The sequence below is a fragment of the Strix uralensis genome, chromosome 13, assembly GCF_047716275.1.
Source record: "Strix uralensis isolate ZFMK-TIS-50842 chromosome 13, bStrUra1, whole genome shotgun sequence".
In the NCBI taxonomy this organism is placed as follows: domain Eukaryota; kingdom Metazoa; phylum Chordata; class Aves; order Strigiformes; family Strigidae; genus Strix; species Strix uralensis.
In genome coordinates, this window is record NC_133984.1 from 12,118,266 (window position 1) to 12,138,961 (window position 20,696).

Sequence of the window (20,696 nt, forward strand, 5' to 3'; positions counted from 1 at the left end):
GGAAACGAGTCAAATTATTTAAAGGAGAAAGGGGGGGAAAAAAAAAAGCCTGGTGTTAAGGCACGTCGTTATGGTAACACAAATTATAAAAGTAACTAGGCTAGGGACGTGGCACCTTGCTTTCGGGTGCTGGGCGTTGTGCAGGCTCTGCTGCTCAATCAGCGGGAGCTGGGGGGAAGGGCGGGCAGGACAGCACCTGCAGGCAGGATGACACCCACGGGCAGCAGGGTGATGCTCGGGGTGCAGTGCCGGGTGAGCCGGGGCACTGGGGGGGGACACGGTGGGGGACATGGCTTGTGCTGGGGAACCTGGCCCCATTTTGGGGCCGTTACCCTTCACCCAGGCAAGTGGGATTGCTGGAGCTCCTTCAGCTGGGATCTGGCATGAAGCAGGGTGCCGTGGCCAGAGGTGGCTGCGTTTTGGCAGCTGGGGCGGCGGCGTGCTCGCTATGGACAGGCACCCCGCGGCCCCGCACGCTGTGGGTGGCAGAGGGGAAGTGTTTGTCACGCTGGTAATGGGAGTGCCTCGACTGATGGGGATGGGGATGGGCATGCAGGCAGAGCCTGCCTGCACCCCCAGTGCCCTCAGAAAGTCCTCAGCCCCTGGCACCCCGTGCTTGCTGCTCTTTCCTGCAAAATGTGAGTCAGACTTGGGATGTGCATCCCCCTGGCCAGGTGGATGAAGCGGTGCTGGCTGATGAGGTGGAACGTCCCAGCTACCAGACAGGGTGAAGTCGCTGGTCCCTGGGGCTGATACCCAGCCCGGTGGGTGACACTGGACATAGGATCTCGTGCAGCAACAGGTGTCAACAGCGGCCATCCTACTGCCCACACCAGGGGCAGCTGGAGAAGGATTAGCCCTAAATCCCCAGGGGTGAGACCCTGGTCACCCATGAGCCCCATTTAAAGCTCATAAACCCACTGTCTGCCTTCACTGCCCGGGTCCGGGCTTGGATGCGCTCGGCAGGCAGCATGCCAGTGGCAGCACTCCCTTGGCTCTGGTGAAAAACTGCAGGGGGTAGGAAACCCACATCTGCTCGGGCCCAGCGCTGCTCCGGCGTGGAGGTGCTGGTGCTGCAGGGATGCCCATGGCAAAGCCTGTTTGCCAGAGCACCGCTCAGCTCCCAGCATGTCCAGCTCCCTGGTGAGCCCAGATCCTTCTCCCAGGGACTTTTCTACACATATAGGCGTTTCAGAGGGTCTGGCCAAGTGCCTGGCCCATCCCTGCAGAGATTTCCTTTCCAGGAGACCTTTGCAGGGTGTCCACCGCCGGGGCAGGGCATGTTAACCTCGCTGAGCAGGCTGAAACCAGTGTGATTGAAAGGCGCCGTGTTCCCTTCGCTCCCTCCTTTTCAGTTGCCACTTCTGCTCTTCTGTGGCCAGGAGGTTGCTTCACCAGAGGCATGTGCCTTTTCCTGCACCCAGGAGCAGCCGAGCAGTCACCCAGGGCAACAGGGCTTGCTTCCTTCCCCAATTTCACCCTGCTTCCTTTCTGGCTTGTTCTGGCAGCCTGTGGGGACAGTGTCCAGCCCCCAGAGCAGCAGCAGTGGCAGTGATGGGGTCTGGTCCCACCCAACAGCAGCCTGCCTGGGTGGCTTTGCTGGGATGGGACACAGCCATATCCCAGTCGCTGCATTCCTGGAGAGCCCTAGGACAGGATGAGCGTGCTGCACCGGTGTGGTGTCAGCTGGCAGCCTGCGGCAGTGCTCACAGGGAAACCGCCTGCCCTCCTCCCTCTCACCCTGCTCCCTTCTGCCTGCAGCCACCTCTAACCTGGACCTTGAGAGCAAGAAAGCCGCCCACACCAAGCTGTCATGGCAGCAGCCAGTGAACGTCTTCCTGGCGTCTGGGCGCCCGCCGGGCATGGAGCAGCTGCACCAAGAGGCCCAGCTCAACCTCCAGAGCTTGCTGCAAGGTAGCGGAGCAAGAGGGGCCAGCGTCAGGGTGGGTGAGGGTGGCAGGGATGGGTGCTGCCCTGGGTACACGACTGCCATGCAAACAGCAAGGTCATCTCCCATGTGCATGTGTCCGAGCTACTCCTCAGACCTTGCCAAGCTGTAGAAGTTGGGTCCCCAGGGGTTCCCAGCCTCTAGCAGACCCCCTCCAATCTCTGCTCCCAAGTCACTGCTGCAAGCAGCAAAGCAACTGGGGCCAAGACCAGTCACTGGGGCCGCTGGACACCCTCCAGCCCCACCGTGGCACAGTTCTGCCCAAAAGGGCCTCCCTCAGAGACCTGGCTGTCGATCTGATCAATCTAACTGGACCAGTGTGGCTGTTGATTTTGTTTCCTTCCAATTTCTTAACCAAGTCATCACGCGGCCTCAGCTCGGATGCTTTGCAGGCATCGATTAGATCAGCAGCCCAGCCTTCCCACAGCTTGTAATCTCATTAAGTCAGCCTGAGCAGACCTGGTTTCCGCCAGACCATAACGACCGGCATTAATTAGCTCAACAATTACAGGATGGGGAGACACTGAGTTCCCCCCTGGCTGTCCCCGGCAGGACCCACTTGCATTCCCAGGCAGCCCCCTGGGAGGAGCAGGGCAGGCTGCTGGGGTCTCAGCGCTGCCTCAGCTCCCCCCCAGCCCTGACATTCCCCCTTGGGGTCCCCCTTCCCCACCTCTCCTGAGCTGCCTGTGTTGAGCAGGGACGGCCAGCCAGCCCAGGGACAGCCAGCCAGGAACAGCCAGCCGGGGCCAGCCATACATGCATTTGTGTTCCTCCTGCCCTGGGAGCAAAGCTTTCACCCCCAGCCGGTGGCTGGAGCAGGGTCCCAGGTGCCGTTTCTCTTGCAGAGGAGTATGAGGAGCAGTACGCCGAGAGCAGGGTCACCGGGCAGACCTTCCGTGCCGCCGGTCACCTGCCCCCCGACACCCCCCCCGAGCCGTCGCCACGACCCCCGCCTGCCAAGCGCCTCGAGTTCGTGCTTATGGTGAGTGCTGGGGCAGCAGGGCAGGGCGGCACAGCCCCAGCATCGCCCAGAGAAGAGGGGTTGGCACGGGCAGTCGGGCAGAAGGACTGGGGGGGAGCTGTTTGTGTCCTACCCTCATCCCTTTGGTGGGTCACGTGCCTTTCCCTCCACAGCCCCCGAGCCGGCGAGCAACTGAAGAGGAGACTGCTGGCACGACTGCGCTCGGCGCTCGGCCGCCCGACACCTCCCTGAGCCTCCCCACCAGCCCAGACAAGCAGCCAGCCTGGACCAGGGCCTTCCCCCTGCCCACCGTGGAGGAGAAGCAGTGGCACCAGTCCTGCTCCATCCAAACCAACATCGTCCCCATCAATGTCTCGGGTAGGGCAGCACCCCAACAGCACGGCACTGGGGGGAGAGGCGCGAGAGGCAGCCCCAGTGCCAAGCTGGCACTGTGGGGAGGATGTAGGGTGCAGGGCGGTGGGAGGCAGGGCTGGGGCTGTGAGCTTGTGTCCCTGTGGGCCAGGCGGGCACCTGGGGCAGAGCAGGGGACAGCAGGGCCATGCTGGCATCTGTCATTCCCGGCCATCTCTCCTGCCATCTGCAACTTTGTGTCTGATCCATCAGCCATGCCACCATCCGGTCTCTTGTTTCCACTGTGCTGCCCAGCCAGCCGGTTTTGTTGTCACCTTGGGTCTTGCTGTGCTCCCTGCAGCCAGCGTGTCTCACCTGTCTGTCCATCCGTCCGTCCATCCTGTTGGGGCTGCAGCTCCCAGCGGTGCGATCCTGCCCAGTCCTTGCAGACCCAAGTGCCACACTCTGCACCCAGGTCAGAGTCTGGGGCCAGCGGCTGAGCAAGGTGCACCTTCTGAAGGCCAAAGATCCGCCCTTTCTCTCTGAAACAGAGAGATGTGCCAGGACCATGCTGGTCCCTCTCCCTGCCCTGCTGTTCCTCATGTCCATGTCCCCAGTGTGGCTCAGCACTGCTGGCCCCATTAATGATGAAGGCCAGTGGTGCAGGGTCCAGCCTCACCAGCACCAACCAGAGCCTGTCACGCAGAGCGGGGCCAGTCTCTGTAGCTTCCCATGCATCCCACCTCCATCTGCAGCATCTCCGTCCTCCCACCGGCCGGCAGCACCCGCTGTGCCTCCATCTCCCCAGTAGCTCACCCCACGTGGCTCACCACCCTGTGTCATCCCATGCTCCTGCCTGCAGTCAGCATCCCAAGCTGGGGGACATGCGGTGATGGAGGGGGGCTGAGCCCCCACCCCGGCAGCCCCTCCTGCCATCGCCGCATACAGCCTGTTTGTTTTGGCTACAGGGCAGCACTTTGCTAGGCACGCGAGTGCTCGTCACTCCCTGTTTAACACAGAGACCGCGATGAACCCCAAGTCCACCCTGCGGCGTAGACGGACCATTATCGGATTCCCTAACCTGTCCCTGCGAGACCAAGGTGACGGCAAGAACTGTGCAGCCACTTTCACGCTCCGGCAGCGCCTGGGCAGGGCTGGCACCCACCAGAGCTGCGCTGACAGTGGGCAGAGCCACCCTGGGGGCTGGTAGCCAGCCCGGGCACAGATGGGCTCCCCAGGGATGCCCCGGCCTTGGGGAGGTAAAGGCCACTGTGCTGGCTCTGCTCCCTCCTGAGACACCAAGGTGCTGGGCACATTGGTGACGCTGGGCTGGCCCTGGGGCTGGCATGGCATCGGGGACAGCCCCTTCACCCCAGGTTGGGGTCCTGCACATTTATGGGGCAGGAAGGCCACCAAAATTTCTCCTAGTGACAGGAGTCACCCAGCCTCAGCTCCGGCAGCTCCTGCCCTGTGCCCACCCTCCCCAGAGGTGGGCAGACCTCCAACAGGGTGCCGGGGCTGTGGGGCACGCACCCTGCCTGGATCTTTGCTGGGGCTGGTGAGCCGGCCCACACCAACATGCTGAGGGCACTCGTGTGGCTGAGGGTCCCTGCAGCACTCCCAGCACGGCCACAGACTGGTGTAGGACCCCGTGGGGACAGCAGCCATCCCGGCTCAGGGTCATGCTGTCCCCTTTGGAAGGTGTAGAGAAACCAGAGCCGGCCTCTTCTTGGAGGCAGATAGGGACAGGAGGAGGAGAAGCCATAGCACCAGCTGCACCAGGGGGAGTTGTCACTGGGTAGGAGGAAGGTTTTTCCCCATGACAGTGATAAAACAAGGACAAAAGATTATGATGGCTTCTCCCTTGGACATCGTCAGACCTCAACCCACTGCAACCTTGAGCATCGTGGTCTGCTGGGTGTGCCCTGAGCGGGATCCCCGGGTGCTTCCCTATCCAGGCAGTTCTGAGATGAGGTGGCACTGTGAGCCATCATGTCCCTCCCCAACCCAGGCGGCAGTGCCTTGCTCTGCACTTCCTGGTCCCCATCTTTGTCCCCACCATGGGGCAGCACTTTGATCACCATGGGGCCGATGTTGTCTCACTCCTCCCATGGCTGCTGAGTTGTCCATGGCACATCCCAGCCAACAGATCCCAGGCTCGAGGGTTGACACAGGCTGGGGATTGTCCCCAGTTGGGTTATACCCACGCCAATACAGGGGGTAGGAGAGCATCTGATAAGAGGTTGTCGACCTGTTCCCTCCAGTCCGCCCAGGCATGTTTCATGCCTGGGCAGAGGTGCAGTCCCAGAGATCAGCCACAGGGTGGGACCAGTCCTGGCCCCACGGCACACGGAGCAGGACCGTGTCACCAACCTGCTGGCAGAGAGTGAAGCGGGACGATGCTCACCCAGGCTGTGTCTCTCCTTGCAGGAAGCGCCAACGGCCCCACACTCAACACACGTGCGCCCATTGCTGAGTCTCTCTCCTGCAGTTTCGTGCCTGAGGCCACAAGTGGGGGGAAGACACCCCAGGAGATCAGCCCCCGCCAGCCCCTCTCTGCCCCGCTGAGGAAGACCTTCAGTGATCTTGGTGCCCGCTGCTGCCAGCCACCCACCACCATGGACAGTGCGGCCACCCCCTGTACCAGTGCCTGCAACGGGCCACAGGGCACCCACTTCCCCCCACCCTGGAGTACCCTGGGCTACGGGAGCCCCTCCAGCCCCACTGCCAGCCAGGGCAAGGGGCCCCCCTGTGCCTCGCCAGGCGGCTCCATCCCATCACCCAGCCCAGGCTCACCCGCTGCCTCCTTCTTTATTGCCATGGAGGAGCGTGTGGGCAGCAATGGGCCTGGCTCCTTCTCCAGCACAGTGCCTGAGTCCCCCCTCACCTCCGGGGGTGGCCAGAGGTGCGAGGGCCGAGAAGCCAAGGTGAACTTCTTGCCAGGAGGCCAAGAGGAGCCAGAGCCAGCTGTGGAGCCGGCGCGGCTGGAGGTGGAGCGGGCAGGGTGCCGGTTCCGCGAGCGGTCGCTGTCAGTGCCCACTGACTCAGGCTCCCTCTGCTCGGTGGACATTGCGTACGCCGAGACCCGGCGGGGCAGCGCCAACTATGCCCTGGGCTACCCCAGCGCCAGCTCTGAGGGCAGCACCAGCACTGACAACATCTCCCTGGGGCTGGAGCCGGAGGGCCAGCGGCGGCGGCGCTCCAAGAGCATCTCCCTCAAGAAGGCGAAGAAGAAGCCCTCGCCGCCCACACGCAGTGTCTCTCTGATTAAAGAGGGGCAGGATGCCACCGCAGGGCCCAGCTCACCACTGCCCAAGGATCAGCGACCCAAGAGCCTGTGCATCCCACCGGAGCCCCAGGGGCACCGGCTGGTGCATGCTGACCCCCAGGGGAGTGTGGGGAGGGAGCCCGATGGCACGGCTACCCCCCACCAGTGGCCTCTCACGGACTGGAAGGCTGGCGATCCCTACCGGTCCCTCTCCAGCTCGAGCACAGCCACAGGGACCACAGCCATTGAATGCACCAAGGCACGGGGCAGCTCTGAGTCCCTCACGTCCCCCTCCATCTCCAGGGCCACGACGCCTTCCCAGCTCTCCGCTGAGGCAGACCTCAAGACCTCTTCCCCAGGCAGGCCCACTGGGCTGATGTCCCCATCCAGCGGGTACTCCAGCCAGTCGGAGACCCCAACACCCACCGTCCCCACCTCCGCCATCCTTGGGCACTCCCCGCACCAGGTGCGGGTGAGGCCACTTGTCCCTGAGAGGAAGTCCTCGCTGCCCCCCACATCCCCCATGGAGAGGAGCCCCAAGTCCAGGCTGTCCTTCGACCTGCCACTCACGCCACCCGCCCACCTCGACCTCTCAGGGCTGAAAATCTCCCTGAAAGGGAAGACGAAGGTCAGCCGGCACCACTCCGACTCCACCTTTGGCACCAAGCTGGCCCAGAAGACCAGCCCCATCACGCCCATCATGCCAGTGGTCACGCAGTCCGACCTGCGCTCCGTCCGCCTCCGTTCCATCAGCCGCTCGGAGCCAGAGGACAACGCTGATGGCCTGGATCACGCTGAGGAGCCATCACGCGGTCCCTGCCTGGGGCCAGAGAGGAAGGTGAAGCCACCCGTGGCAGAGAAGCCGCCACTGGCCAAGCGGCCCCCGATCATCCTGCCCAAGCCCCCACCTCTGCGAGAGGAGGGTCCCCTGTCCCCCACGTCCCCACCGGGCACCGCCACCAAGGAGAAGGGGCTGCCTCAGGATGGCTTTGTGGTGCTGCGGAAAGGGGAGTGGAGGAGGAGCCCGGGGGAGTCCCCCTTGCCCCTGACCCCGGCAGGACCCCGGCGGCTCTCGCAGGGCAGCCTGGAGGATGAGCCACGGCCAGAGTGGAGTGGTGCCGGCGAGGGGGAGCGGAGGAAGGCCAAGGTGCCACCACCAGTGCCCAAAAAACCCAGCGTGCTCTACCTGCCACTCGCCCCAACCCCAGCACAGCTGGGAGCCGGCATGGGGGACCAGCCGCCCACCCCCAGCCCCATCATCACGCTGGACGCTGACCCTACCTGCTGCGACCCCGACGCTGAGGACCCACCGTCCCCAGAGGCCCTGGGCACAGCACAAGCCAGTGACCGCTCCTCGGAGCAAGGTGAGGGTCTCCCCAATCCTATGGTGGGTTTCACCCCAGGGACAGGGGGGTGCCCCCATGCCCGCACAGGGCGGTTCACGGCTGCTGCCTTCTCCCTGCCTACAGGCAGCTCAGGGGAGGCTGGCACAGAGGAGAAAAGCTTCGTCAGCGACAAGACGGCTGACTCCATCGCAGAGGAGGACGACGATGTGTTCGTAACATCCCGCACCACGGAGGATCTCTTCACTGTGATCCACAGGTAAGGCTGGTGTGTGGCACTGGGTGGGCACAGCCCCACACCCCTGCTGCATCCTGCCATGGTCACAGGGCCAGGCACAGTTTTCCCCCCACCACACCACCTTAAATTTTCCACACCGGGACCAGTGCTCACACTTGGGGACAACCTGGCTGTTGCTGCCTCAAGCACTTCAGAGTTTAGCATGCAGTCTGTGACCAGACTGGGTCACCTGCTTGCAGGGTGGGGGTTCCACTGCTCCATCAGCCTTGGGGCAAGTCGGACCTAGTGGCCCAGAGAGCATTTACCAGCAGCTAGGTGCATCGCCTGCCACGCATGGGTTGTCTTCTTTCCCCGACGGAGCGGGCACAGCCACAGCCAGGCAGGCATCGCGCCGCTTGCTGTAGGACCTCACCCCATCCAGAGCAGCAGCAGCTCCCGCCTGAGGCTGCTCTCACCACGTGTCTCTTTGGTGCCTAGGTCAAAGAGGAAGGTCTTGGGGCGGAAAGAGCCTGGTGACACCTTTGGCAGCCGGCCCAACTCCCACTCGCCTGTAAAGACTTCAGGCTCCCCAACCAGCGAGTCCCCAGCAGCAGCGGGCAGCACTGGGAAGTCCTCCAGCAGGAACGAAGACTTTAAAGCCCTGCTCCAGAAGAAGAGCAGCAAAACCAGCCCCGGTACCCGGCCATCTGCTGCTGAACTGCTCAAGACCACAAACCCGCTGGCTCGGAGGGTCATGATGGAATTTGCCCCTGAGCTCGACGGTGCAAACAGTCCCAAAAGTCAGCCCTAACCTTGCATGGTCCCTTCTGACCATGAAGGGCTGGAGATGGCTGCAGAGGGAATACTGCTGTGGAAGGGGTGTCCTGGCTGCCCGGGTGAGTCCATGTGTCCCGCCAGGGGTTTTCTTCTGCTTTTGTTTCTTCCTTGGAGAGCTGCTGGTGGAGAGGCAGCGTTTGGAGCCCAAGCCCCCGTGTCTCTGGAGGAGCTGGGCCCTTTCCAAGAGGAAAGAGACGGCACTGCAGCTGGGATCGTCCCTGGCTGAGCCAGCTCCTGGGACCGAAGGTGCCTGCTCAGGAAGTGGAGCAGGACTGCAGCCCCTGGTGTCGCTCAGTGCCCACAGCGAAGCTAGCTTGAAACTGTTTGGTCACTTCGGCATGTGGTACTTTAAATGGCTTTTCTAATGCACACGTGGTGATGATGTTTTATTCTCTTTCATTTGACATTGTACCTTGAGTTTCCCAGGCAAAGATCGCGGGTTTGAGTTCAGCTGGATACTCGGAGATGTACTTTGGGAAGACATAAGGGGGCCAGCTGAAATTGAGGTTGCTTTGGAAGAGCCACAAGTGGTTCCCCCTTGTCGTCCCGAGCATCCTCCCTGTCACACGGGGAACAGGCACCCCACCGTCCACAGCCAGCGCGATGACCTCAAGCCAAAACCCAGCCCCTCGAAAGCCCCCAAAATGCTGCATTTCAGAGCTCCTCAGCTCTTGGTCCAAAATCAAACCCCAGGGTCGCCTCTGCCACCAGCCCTGGGGAGCCTCACCAGCCTCCCCACTCCCCGCCAGCCTCCCTGCTCCTCGCTGGGTCCTGCACCAGCTGTTGACTTCAGGAGACATTGAGTGCGGGTGGCCCTGCCGCCGCGGGAAGGAAGGGCTGTGGCAAGCCAGCGCTGCCTGGGGAAGCCCTTCCCCAGCTCTGCCTCTTGCATCACACTGAAGTATCCTGCAACAGCATCGCCTGCAAACATCTGCTGCATCAGCTGCTGGAGGTCCTAGGTTGCCACCGAGCTGTTGGCCAAACCCAGCCAGACGTCACCTGAGCCACCTCCCAGGTGACTCCTGGGGTCCCTCCCGGGGTTACCACCGCTCCGGCCATGCCCGCTGGCTGCAGGGGAGCTGTGCGAGGCCGAGCAGGATGCGTGCCAGTGCCATTGGCAAAGCAGGGGCTGCACCCTGCCGCTGTCCAGAGACCACTGTTGGCAGTGCTGCCATCTCCCTGGCACATGCAGGTCCCCAGACTGCGTTCCCCTGAGTGTCCCGTCGGCCGGGACGTGCTGCCGAGGTATGCAGCGGACCCTGTGCAGTGTGTGCCTGGGAGGAGGCAGCACGTGCCACAGCGGCACAGGGGGATGCGGCACTGGCACGGCCATGTTGCCCAGCCCTGCCAAAGGGGTGGTTTTCACATACCCCCAGCTGGGGTGCCAGCCCTCACCCAGGGCACAACAGAAGGCACAGGGTGGGATTCACCCCCCTCACCCCCAGCTGCTGCTTCCTGGCTTGGCTCCAGCATGGGAGCCCCAGCTGTCAGTGACAGAGGCCACAGTGAGGGGCAGCAGGGCAGGGACAGCCGCTGGCGCCGGGGCAGAGCTCGGGAGGAGGGCAGGACTGAGAGGGAATGCCAGCCCCAGCTCAGAGCATGAGCATGGCTGTGTGCCCGTAGCAAGAGAGAAAGGGCGTCTGACAAAGAAACAGGGTTTAGAAAAATTTCCGCTTTATTAATCTTGATATATTTCTGCAAACTCTGGCGTGCCCCAGCCCTCCTGTGCGTGGGAGAGAATGATGCAGCTGGGTCTGGGCAGCAGTAGGGAAAGGAAGATACCATGGCAGCGCTACAGCTGCTCTTCCAAGGGGCCAGAGCTGGTCTGGGGAGTCTCTGCCCACCCCCAGGAAGCACAGCCCTCCGCAAACACCTCCCCGTCCACACACCCGTGCTGGATTTCACCATAAAAGAGGCTCTGCTCTCCTTGCGGTTGGTTCCCTCTCCCCTCCCTCCCATTACTTGCACATTGCTCCCTTCCCTCTCCCGAGGTTGCAGATTTAAGCCTGTAATTAAGATCCAGGCTGAGAAACTCAGGAAAAAACAAACAAACAAAAAAAAAAAAGCTCTAACAAATTTCCATGCTTCATCTCCATCCCACAGCACCCAGCCCTCCTGGTGCTCCCAGGCCTGGCGGCAGGGTGCTGGCATGGTGGGGATGGGGGCCTGGGGACGGGAGAGGGGAGCTCTGGGGACGGGTACATTTTGCACATGACTGCTCAGGAAACTGGTGATGGTGGAGGTGGCGGCCAGGGGACAGCAGCTGCAAAGTGGGCTGGGAACAAGCACGGAGCCGGGGCACCCCTGCAAAAACCCAGCACCGCTGGCAGTGAAAGCGGTTGTCTGCTACTGGATAAGAAATGTCTGGGAGGTCCAGGGTGAATCCTGGCTGCTGAGCCAGGGGTCAGGACATGGGATGGAGATCCTCATTTCCCTGGCCAGAGGAATGGGTTCTTACTGGTGCCAGCTCCAGGCTGAGAGCTCATCCCCCGCCGCTTGCTTCCTCGTCCCTCCAGCTGTGGATGCAGAACCATTTCTGCGGCTGCTTCGCTGTGGGAAATGCAGCTCGCGGTCCCGGGGGAGAGCCCGGCCAGTGGTGGCAACCCCTGGTCCCGCAGGGCGGGGGCCGGCCCGCCATGGTGCGTACTTCTGAATGTTGTACTTTTTAATCTCGCCAGCTTGGTAAACTGCTCCCTGCTGACGGCTGCCTGTGCGTGCTGGTTTTTGCGGATGCTGAGGGCGACCAGAGCCCCGGGGAAGGGTGCTGCAGAAGGGGCGACAGGCACCCCCTGACACCCCTCGGGTGGCTCGAGGGGATGTTGGGCAAGTACGGGGCCCACACAGCCCCATCCACCACGGCCTCTGGCAGTGTCTGCCACACACTGTGTCCCCAACAGCTCTGAGAGAGCACAGGGACACTGCAGGGGGTGTTGGGGACAGCCCAGCGTGGGTGCTGGGGATGGCGTGGGGGTCTGGGGATGGACTGGGGGCAGGTGGGATGGGTGCTGGGGACAGCCCAGGGGAGTGCTGGAGTAGGTCCTGGGTGCCGGGTAGGTGCTGGGGACAGGCTCAGCACGTGTGCTAAAGACAGTCGGGGCTGGGGACCGATCTGGGGTCCTGGGGGCAGGCAGGGTGGGTGCCAGGAATAGCCCTGGGTGTCGGGGAACAGCCCGGGGTGCTGGGTGGGCGCGAGGGACAGCCCTGGGTGTCGGGGACAACCCTGGGTGCTGGGGACAGCCCTGGGTGCTGAGCACGGCCCAGGGCACAGCCGGGGCGGGTTCCCGGGACAGCCAGTGGCGGCCGCCGGGCCCAGGCCGCAGGAGGGCTCCAGGCACAGCCGGGCCGGGGCCCGGCGCGGGGTCCTGGGGCCGCGGGGCGGGCTTGGGGCGGCCGGGCGGGCGCCGGGCGGAGGCGGCGGCAGGGGCAGCCCCATCCCGGCGCGCCGCGGGCAGCCCGGGGGCCTCGGCGCGGCCTGACGGCGGCAAGATGGCTCCCAAAGGGAAAGGCGGCGGCAAGGCGGGCAAGGGTGAGCGGGGCTGGGGGCACCGGGGGCCGGGGGGTGGTGAGGGCTGGGCCGGTCTCAGGGCGCTGCGTTCACAGGCGGCGACAGCGGCGGCGGCAGCAGCGAGGGCAAAGCCCAGGGCCCGAAAGGAGGCGGCAACGCCGTGAAGGTGAGCCCGGGCGGCGGCGGGGGCCGGGCAGGGTCCCTCGGGGGTCTCCCCGCTCCTCCCTCGGCACACGGGCAGCCAGCGGCCGGCCCAGCCCGCCTGCCCTGCCCTGCCTGCCACGGCTCCGCTTCGCTCCCAGGTTCGGCACATCCTGTGCGAAAAGCACGGCAAAGCCATGGAGGCCATGGAGAAGCTGAAGTCCGGCCTGCGCTTCAGCGAAGTCGCCTCGCAGTACAGCGAGGACAAAGCCAGGCAAGGGGTACGTGCTGGGCCTGCAGCCTCGATGGGCGTGCTCAGGGGAGGGGACAGCAGGGACAGCAGCTTTCGGGAGAACCTGGTCCCATGCTGGCCATCACTGTGTGTCTGAAGGAGACTGCTACTGCGAAGTCCTTCCCAGGTGCCTTCAAACAGCTTGTTTCAATAGCTTCAAGCCCAGCACCCCCAGTGTTCCCAGTGAGTGCGCAAACACTGGTTGCGGGCAGCCTTAACTGCTAGGCAAAGGCACAAGCAGGTGCCCGTAGCATAGCTGTAAATAATTCTTTGCTGCAGAGCTGAGGCATATGACCCCCACTGCAGCAGGCCAGCACTTGGGGAGAGCAGAGCCCAAACCTGCCGTGGCTTTAGCCAGCCGGTGCTTGCTGAGAGGCAGCCCTGCCTGAGGAGCTCTTCCCTGTGCTCTCCTCCCTCACAGTGGTGCATGCTGCCAAGACAGGTTTCTTGTCCCACGGCCCCATCGCACACCCTCCCTGCTGATAAAGCCACTGTTGCAGTGAGATTTTCAAAGCTTAACCCTGATGGTGCCTTCTTCCAGGGAGACTTGGGCTGGATGACCAGAGGCTCCATGGTGGGACCTTTCCAGGAAGCAGCGTTTGCCTTGCCTGTGAGCAGCATGGACAAGCCAGTGTATACAGACCCACCTGTCAAAACAAAATTCGGGTACCACATTATCATGGTGGAAGGCAGAAAATAAAATGTGAATGACCATGACCTTGTTGACTGCTTGAATCCCAAGAACTTCCACACACCTTGACCTTGGAGCCAGTCAGTCGTAACCAGCAGTGTGCGTGGAGGCAGCCAGCTGTCCCAGCTGTTGTGGCGGGACACACAGATTACAGCTGACAAGAGAACAGGGCCGTGCCTAGAGAGGTAAAGAGTTCCCTGGAAAAGGTGAAATGAGCTTTTCACAGTTGAAATCTGCTTTGCCTGGCAGGCCAGCCTCTTGCTTTTCCGCAGGTGCAGAGATAATGATCTGTCCACCTGAATAAGGTGCTTAGGCTTTTGTCTGCAAATGTAAATGATGCTGAAAGTGAGAGAGGGGTTCCCCAGGGCCTTGACCTTCATCCCTATCCTCACCAGTGGAGACAAGACAGCTCCTATGTTACAGTTTCTGCTCCAGAGCTCAGACTTGGACTGGGAGGACAGTCCCTGTGGTAGAGAGCGGGTACCCCTACAGCTAGAGCCAGTGGTCACTGCCCCGGGCAGGCAGCTTGTTCTTGCCGTTGGCCAGCAGAGGTGTGGCTCAGGCCAGGGCTGGAGGCACCCTGGCTGGGCAGAGGCGAGGAAGGAGATTTTGGGGAAGGGGTCCTCCCCAATACAAACTTACCCATACCTAAAGCTATATCTTATCCACTCAAAGCTGGGGAAAGAAATTGTGTAACTCAGACTTGAATGAGAGGAGAGCCACTAAATGCTTGCTTGTTGCTTCCTGCATTCCCCTACTGCTAGGTGTGCCGTACACGTCTCAAGCCTAGCAGGCTGCACCTCATCCTTCTGGTAAAACTACCTGAAGGATGGCATGATTGATGCAAATGAGACAGCACATTACCTCTTGGATCTTAGCAATAAATATCTCAGTGCAGTGATCCCCTTTGTGCTGAAAGGCAGCACTCAAACTGGGCACACCTCTAGCAAAGAGACACCAGCTTTGCTTGTAGGCGAGCAACGTGCCATGTCAGAGGGCTCAGAGATGGGGAGAAAACATCAAAGAGAACAAAAGGCCCTTCCCAAGATCATATACAAGGAAGAGGCGAGACCAAAACCAGGCCAGGTCTTTCTCCTCGCTCCCTTTTTGGGGTGTTTGTTAAGAGAATGGAAAGCTCAGAGGCACCAACAAATGATTGCAAAGCTCTAGTTCATTAATACTTTGTTATGAAAGGCAGACAGGCCTTTCTACAGTATGAGAGCAGATGTGGCCTCATTTAAGGGATGCTCTATTAATAAACTACTTGTTTCCAGGCTACCAGAGCTTTGTTCTACCTATTAGCAAAAGCTCATTGGCACATCTCCTGTACCAACAGGATCATTGTTTGTTTGTCATGTCTCCTAGTACAAAGGATTCAAATTCAGCAGACCAGTTTCCTCTCCAAAAACTGCAAAACTCAGCAAGGTGTAAAAGTGTCCCTTACTATCACACTGTAATGCAGAAGGCAAACTTGCTAGGCACTAAACATGCACATGGCAGGAGGAAACATCAGAATTCACTGCCGTAGTCACAAGGAAAGACCCTACAGAAGGCAGTCATAGTGATGAGCATACCCTGGCCAAGTTTATCTCAGTGTGGTGGCAGAGGGGCAAGTCAGGTGAGCAGAGCATTGCTAAAAGCCAGAACAAGGCTCTTCTGATTTTTAGCTTGCATGATTCTGAACTACAAACCCACTTCATATCTTCATCGTGCCTACAGTACCAGAGAGAAATATTTAATCTACCACAGCTAAACTCTATGTAGGAAGAAGGTTAGAGGAAAAGCAGCTCAAAACTTTGAAACCAGTATTTCCTCCTCCTGCTGCTTTTGTGTGAGAGCAGACTTTCACCGTGCTACTCAGAGGGAAATAAAGATGGGGGATGGAGGGGCCAGACATCAGACTAGAGTCTCCTTTGAAGCCCTTGACTCCTCCAGCAATACTGAAAGGTTTGAGGATTCAGCACTTCACAGCAGTCAAGGTCTACTTGCTCTTCCCATCCTTCTGCACCCCCCCAACCTACATACCCCTTCTACAGCATCTGCAGTCTGGCAGGGATTTGAGCAGAAGGGTTTCTGCAGCGCCACATTTGGTGTCAGACCTGGCACCAGGCAGATGGTGTGCTGGCCTCCATTGCCTGGAGGATTTATAGCAGCAACCAACTTTTTTTTCCTCCTCCACAGCAAATACATTCTCAGACCAACTTAAAACCAGGTTGCAGTAGCTCTTTTCTTTCTCTCCTTTGCACCCACATCCAGCTCACCCAAATGGTGGGTGAAGTTCAGGCAGACAAATCAGCTTATTTCAAGTCAAGGAGGGAAGAACTACAGCAGCTTGAGTTTGGACTGTGGCAAGCTGCCATAGAACCACACCCTCAGCATCCTCTCAGGAGAGAGGTAGTGGCAGGATCTGAAGGGCAGAAAGATGAAGCCAGGGCTGCAAGCTTGGAGAGGGGTTTAAACATAAAGAAGACTCTTTAAATTAAATAATCAGACAGGAGCATGAACCATTTTAATCTTTGTGAACTGAGTCCGCAGTGAAGTCCCTTCCCCAGCACCCACCAGGTGACTCTTAAGACTGTTTCCTCATGCAGGAGTTGCTCAATTTGTTCAGTCACCATGACAGAAGTGTGTATTGCAGGCATCAGTCTTAAGCTAGTTCAAAAAAAGACCATGATGTAGTTCAGAAAAATATTTAATGAGAAAAAGTAAGACTGAACTTAATGAAAGTGTACATATTTCATTTCTGGGCTAGCTGTCTATACAAGTTTAAAGTCATAAGCATAACTTCAGGATCTCCACTTTTTATGTCAAGTGCTTGCAGGAAACAGTTCAATGCCTCCTGTAATTTTCCATCATCTTTAAGTTTCTTCCCACTGTCTACCAAGGTATTGTAATCACCTATGGCAGGAGAGGAACTCTGACCAACCTCTTTTTCAGAGATGCTTTCCTGGGTGAAGTAGTCTATCTGCTCACCCGACTGCAGCTCAGCATCACCAGTGGATTCCTCCTGAGATGACTCTGTCTCATCTTCTTCAGACTGCTCAGAGGACATACTGTCTAGATGGAAAAATTGTTCACCTGTATCAAGCGTTTCTCCAGCAGGTTCTTCTTCGGGCTCAGCAGATTCCCCACTGCACTCTTCAGCTGCTTCTTCCACAAGGTTGTCGTGCTCCTCATCACTGTCGTCATTGTCTTCATCATCAGTGGTTCCCATTTCTCCTAATTCCTCAAACTCATCTACCACCTTGTTGATTAGAGATCGCCTGGAAGCAGTAGACCTGTTACCACTGTTAGTTAGTCGGGGAGAAAAGATGGCTTTTGCCATACTTCTGTCACATTTAGGAGTGGATGCACTAATTCCTTCCAGAAATTGAGGTACAGGGCTGTTCAAGGGAGAGGGCCTTTTTTCAGACTGGTTTTCCTCCAAGATCATAATAGAATGTTCTTCATCCTCACTGTCTGAAACAATTCTTCTTAAGCATTTCTTTCTACCAGAAGCAAAGGCACCAATGCTTTCCTCTGATGCTTCACTCCCCTGCAGGGAGTTATTTGGCTCTTCTTCAGCTGTGTGACAGGGTTTTCCACAGTTACTGTTCTCACTTAGCCAAGTTTTTATTGGAGATTTTTTTGTTGGAGATTTACAAAAGCTTTCTGCTTTTAGTTGGAAGCCCTCCTTTTCTGGGTGTTCCAGTGATCTTTCCTGATTTGAGGCATCTTGCCATCCATCTTCAGACTCTTCCAAGACCAGATTGAAGTCAACTTGATCCTGGAGAGATGGCACAGACATATCCTCCAAGCTGGCTTCCAACACACGAGACTTCTGGAGCCCAGCACGGATTTCTGGCGTAACATTTGATAAACTTGGCACTGCCGCAGCCAAAGCTAGCTCAGAAATGTCGTTCTTATCTGTCCCCAAGGCAGCAGGTGGGTCAAGTACCTGATCTGACATTTCTGCATCTCTCAGCCTTTTGGGATCGTCAGCCATACCAGACTCATTAGAGGAATGCTGATGCTGCCCAGACAAGCCATTCCCTGCCTCAGTCAAGCTGTCTGAATTTACATGGGAACTCAGTTCCTGTTTGAGACTCTGACTCTCTTTATCAAGTGGATGAAGTCCAGGTGATGATGGTATAGTGCTTGATTCAAGGTTTTGCTCAGATTCTTGTACCTTGGATTGTTTCACTGTCTGGCTGGTACTAAGCACCTCTGTATCCATACTGGACACACCTTGTGCCAGTTTCTCTTCATCCAAGTCGTTAATAGTCAAACTTGTCATTGTGGAGCTGACATTAAGAATCTGGATGTCCTTGTCCTCTGTAAGATCAATAACTCCATCATTTTCATGTTTATCAGCTACTGGTGGTGAAACAAAGTGGTTTATGTTGTTCAACTCTGGAGACAACTTCTTTGGCTTGGAAGGCAATTCTGGTGGTCTTTGCCCCATCTCTTCACAAACATTTCTGATACTCTCCATCCTCTGGTCTCTAAGATGAGACTCTAACTGAACTAGCTCATGGGCTTTCTGTACCCTCCGCTGAATGTACTGACGGGCTTCTTCACTCTCAACCTGCTCCTCATGAGCTATTTCCATCGTATATATCAGGTCATGATCAGAAATTCCAAACATTTCCAGGGAGTGCAAATAAGCAATGTGTTCATCCAGCTGCAGGTCAGTGTTTCTTTGGGTGGCATGCAAAGACTGCAGCTGGATCTGAGTTGCAGATGTTCGAGTATCTTCTAACGTAAAGAGCTCCCTTAGTTCCTGTTTGGAGAAATATCTAAATGGGTTCTTTTTGTCACCAGTAGTCTGTCTTATTAACGAATCCTTAAATACTTGTCGCCTGTATATTTTCTCTTCCACTGTACCACAGGTAATCAGTCTATAAATGACTACATTCTCTTTTTGCCCAATCCTGTAAGCTCTGTCTACAGCCTGAGCATCTGTAGCTGGATTCCAGCTGGGATCAAAGATCACTACTCGACTGGCTGCTGTTAAGGTTATACCAACACCACCAACTTGTGTAGTGAGCAGGAAGACAGAATAGTCCTTGTTACTCTGAAAGGCATTAATGCGCTTCTCCCGTTCTGTTAGGTGGGCTATCGTTCCATCGATACGCATGATCTTGAATTGTCTGCAAGACAAGACATGCTCTATGATATCCAGCATCTTCCTTGACTGCGAGAAAACCAGGGTTCTGTGTCCCTCTTCTCGCAGTCTTTCTAGAAGTCCTACAAGGAACAGCATTTTCCCAGACTCTTGAATCACAGTTTCGTCAGAGAGATGATCTATTTCATTAGCGCCTGAAAGCATACCTGCTTCACTCCCGTGGCCCTGCTCAGAGTGCTCCTGTTCTTCCAAGCCCAGCTGGACACATGCTCTTGCAGGCAGAAGCCTGGGGTGGTCACACAGCTTCTTCAAGACAGTCAGCTCAGCCAAAGGTGATCGGGTTGTCATCAGCACTTCTTTCACATGATCCAGAGAGAGAAAGTTCCTGTAGATTTCTTCCTGCACTGGTGCCAAGTACACCCACACAACAAAGTCATTTTTCCTAGTGAGAGATGGCATGACTGGAGCACTATTCTCAGGAAGAGGAGCATCTGGTTTGTCAGCGTGATTGTTTTTGATATCTTCTTTGGTTCTTCTGAGGAAATACGGCTTTATAATTGTCATTAGATTCTCAGATATCTTTAGCCCCAGTGCTTTCTCACCTAGAGTTGCATCCTTCTCCCTTGCCCTAGTAATAGGATTCTCATATTCCATCTTAAAAGTTTTGGCCGTTCCCAAGAGAGATCCTTGGCATGCAAAGTCAAATAAGGACCACATTTCCCGCAGGTTGTTCTGCACTGGGGTGCCCGTGAGCAGGAGGCGATGCTTTGCAGGAATCGCATGCACACACTTCGTCGTTTTGTTAGAGGGGCACTTGATCTTATGTGCTTCATCGAGAATGACATAGTCCCAGACAAACTCCTGCTCGTGGCTGGTGGCAAGCTGCTTCCAGTTGTTAACGAGCATCTGGTAGCTCGTGATGATGATGCCGTCCTTCCTCTGGACCCGCTCCAGGTTCCTGGTGCGCTCTGTCTTGCTGGTACCGTGGAACTCCTTGACACGCAGGCCGGGGGTCCAGCGAGCAAACTCTGCCAGCCAGCTGCTGACCAGGGTGGTGGGCATGACAAGCAGGACGTGCTGGATGAGCTCAGCGTCAAACATGCCCGAGAGGAAGGCGATGACCTGGATGGTCTTGCCCAGGCCCATGTCATCCGCCAGAATGCCACCAGGCCTACCCTCCCGGTGCAGGCGGTACAGGAAGGCAACGCCTTCCCGCTGGTGCTGGAAGAGCTTCCCGTGCATCTCCCCGTAGATCAGCAGGCCGCTGCCGCACACATCCACGAAGCCTTCCTCCTCCTCCTCCTCCTCCTGCTCCGCCGCCGCGGCCAACACCTCCTCCACCCGCTGGATGCGGCCCTGCAGCTTCTCGCTGGGGCGGATGGCAGCCGCCAGCCGGAACAGTCGCAGCGCCTCCTCCAGCTCCCCACCGCCCGCCGCCGCCTTCGCGCTGCTCACCAGCCTGCGAGAGCCACCGTGAGGCACCGACCGCACCAGGACTGCCTACACCCGGCCCGGCCCGGCCCGCCGCCCCGCTCCCCGGGACCTCCGCCGCTCCCGTCCTCCCTCGGGCCCATCGACCCCACCCCCCCGGGCCCATCCAATTCAGCCCACCCCACCCCGCCGCTTACCCCCGGTACCGCTCCTCCTCCTCCTGCTGCTGTTGCTGCTCCGCCAGCCCCGGGGCCGCCATGGCGCCCGCGCTCCGGCTGCCGCCCCGCGCTTCAAACGCCACAGCTCTTCCCGTCATGCCCCGCGCCGCCCCGTGGACATGTAAATAAGAAGGCCCCGCAGCCAATCATCGCTCGGGGGCGGGGTCTCGGAGCGAAGTGACAGGTGCCGGTGAGCGCCCCGCTCCGGGTGGGTGCACAAGGGACCGGCACACGTGGCGTGGACGAGGTGACCGGGACCGCTGCGCGCCGGGAGGGGCCTGCCCGGAGCCCGGCGGACCCACCTTCGCAGTCCCCCACGTCCACGCGAGGACGGGCCCGCCCCCCCGTAGCCCCGCCCCTCCCGGTGCCGCGGGTGAAGCCGTCCT

At 58.7% G+C, this 20,696-nt stretch overlaps 3 protein-coding genes across 8 annotated transcripts in view; 2 read left to right on the forward strand and 1 right to left on the reverse strand.

The window, feature by feature from the left end:
* Nucleotides 1-11,627, forward strand: part of NHSL2 (NHS like 2) — a 36,238-nt gene extending 24,611 nt beyond the window's left edge. For 5 of the 6 annotated variants that reach the window (XM_074883001.1, XM_074883004.1, XM_074883006.1 and 2 more), the window contains exons 2-8: nt 1,762-1,914; nt 2,794-2,930; nt 3,083-3,287; nt 4,229-4,360; nt 5,691-7,892; nt 7,998-8,130; nt 8,587-11,627. In XM_074883001.1, coding sequence (XP_074739102.1) covers nt 1,762-1,914; nt 2,794-2,930; nt 3,083-3,287; nt 4,229-4,360; nt 5,691-7,892; nt 7,998-8,130; nt 8,587-8,899 — 3,275 coding nt within the window. In that variant the 3' untranslated portion in view covers nt 8,900-11,627. The remainder of the gene's footprint in view (nt 1-1,761; nt 1,915-2,793; nt 2,931-3,082; nt 3,288-4,228; nt 4,361-5,690; nt 7,893-7,997; nt 8,131-8,586) is intronic. The other variant, XM_074883002.1, reaches the window with a different exon arrangement.
* Nucleotides 11,628-12,323: 696 nt separating this feature from the next.
* Nucleotides 12,324-13,580, forward strand: PIN4 (peptidylprolyl cis/trans isomerase, NIMA-interacting 4). Its single transcript, XM_074882527.1, has 4 exons — nt 12,324-12,451; nt 12,526-12,596; nt 12,733-12,852; nt 13,405-13,580. Exons 1-4 carry the CDS (start codon nt 12,412-12,414, stop codon nt 13,561-13,563), a joined length of 390 nt encoding a protein of 129 aa, XP_074738628.1. The 5' UTR covers nt 12,324-12,411; the 3' UTR covers nt 13,564-13,580.
* A 2,685-nt stretch (nt 13,581-16,265) lies between these two features.
* On the reverse strand, nt 16,266-20,398 carry ERCC6L (ERCC excision repair 6 like, spindle assembly checkpoint helicase). The gene is made up of 2 exons (XM_074882917.1): nt 20,290-20,398; nt 16,266-20,120 (listed from the first exon to the last, which is right to left on the reverse strand). Exons 1-2 carry the CDS (start codon nt 20,349-20,351, stop codon nt 16,292-16,294), a joined length of 3,891 nt encoding a protein of 1,296 aa, XP_074739018.1. The 5' UTR covers nt 20,352-20,398; the 3' UTR covers nt 16,266-16,291.
* Nucleotides 20,399-20,696: the final 298 nt, after the last annotated feature.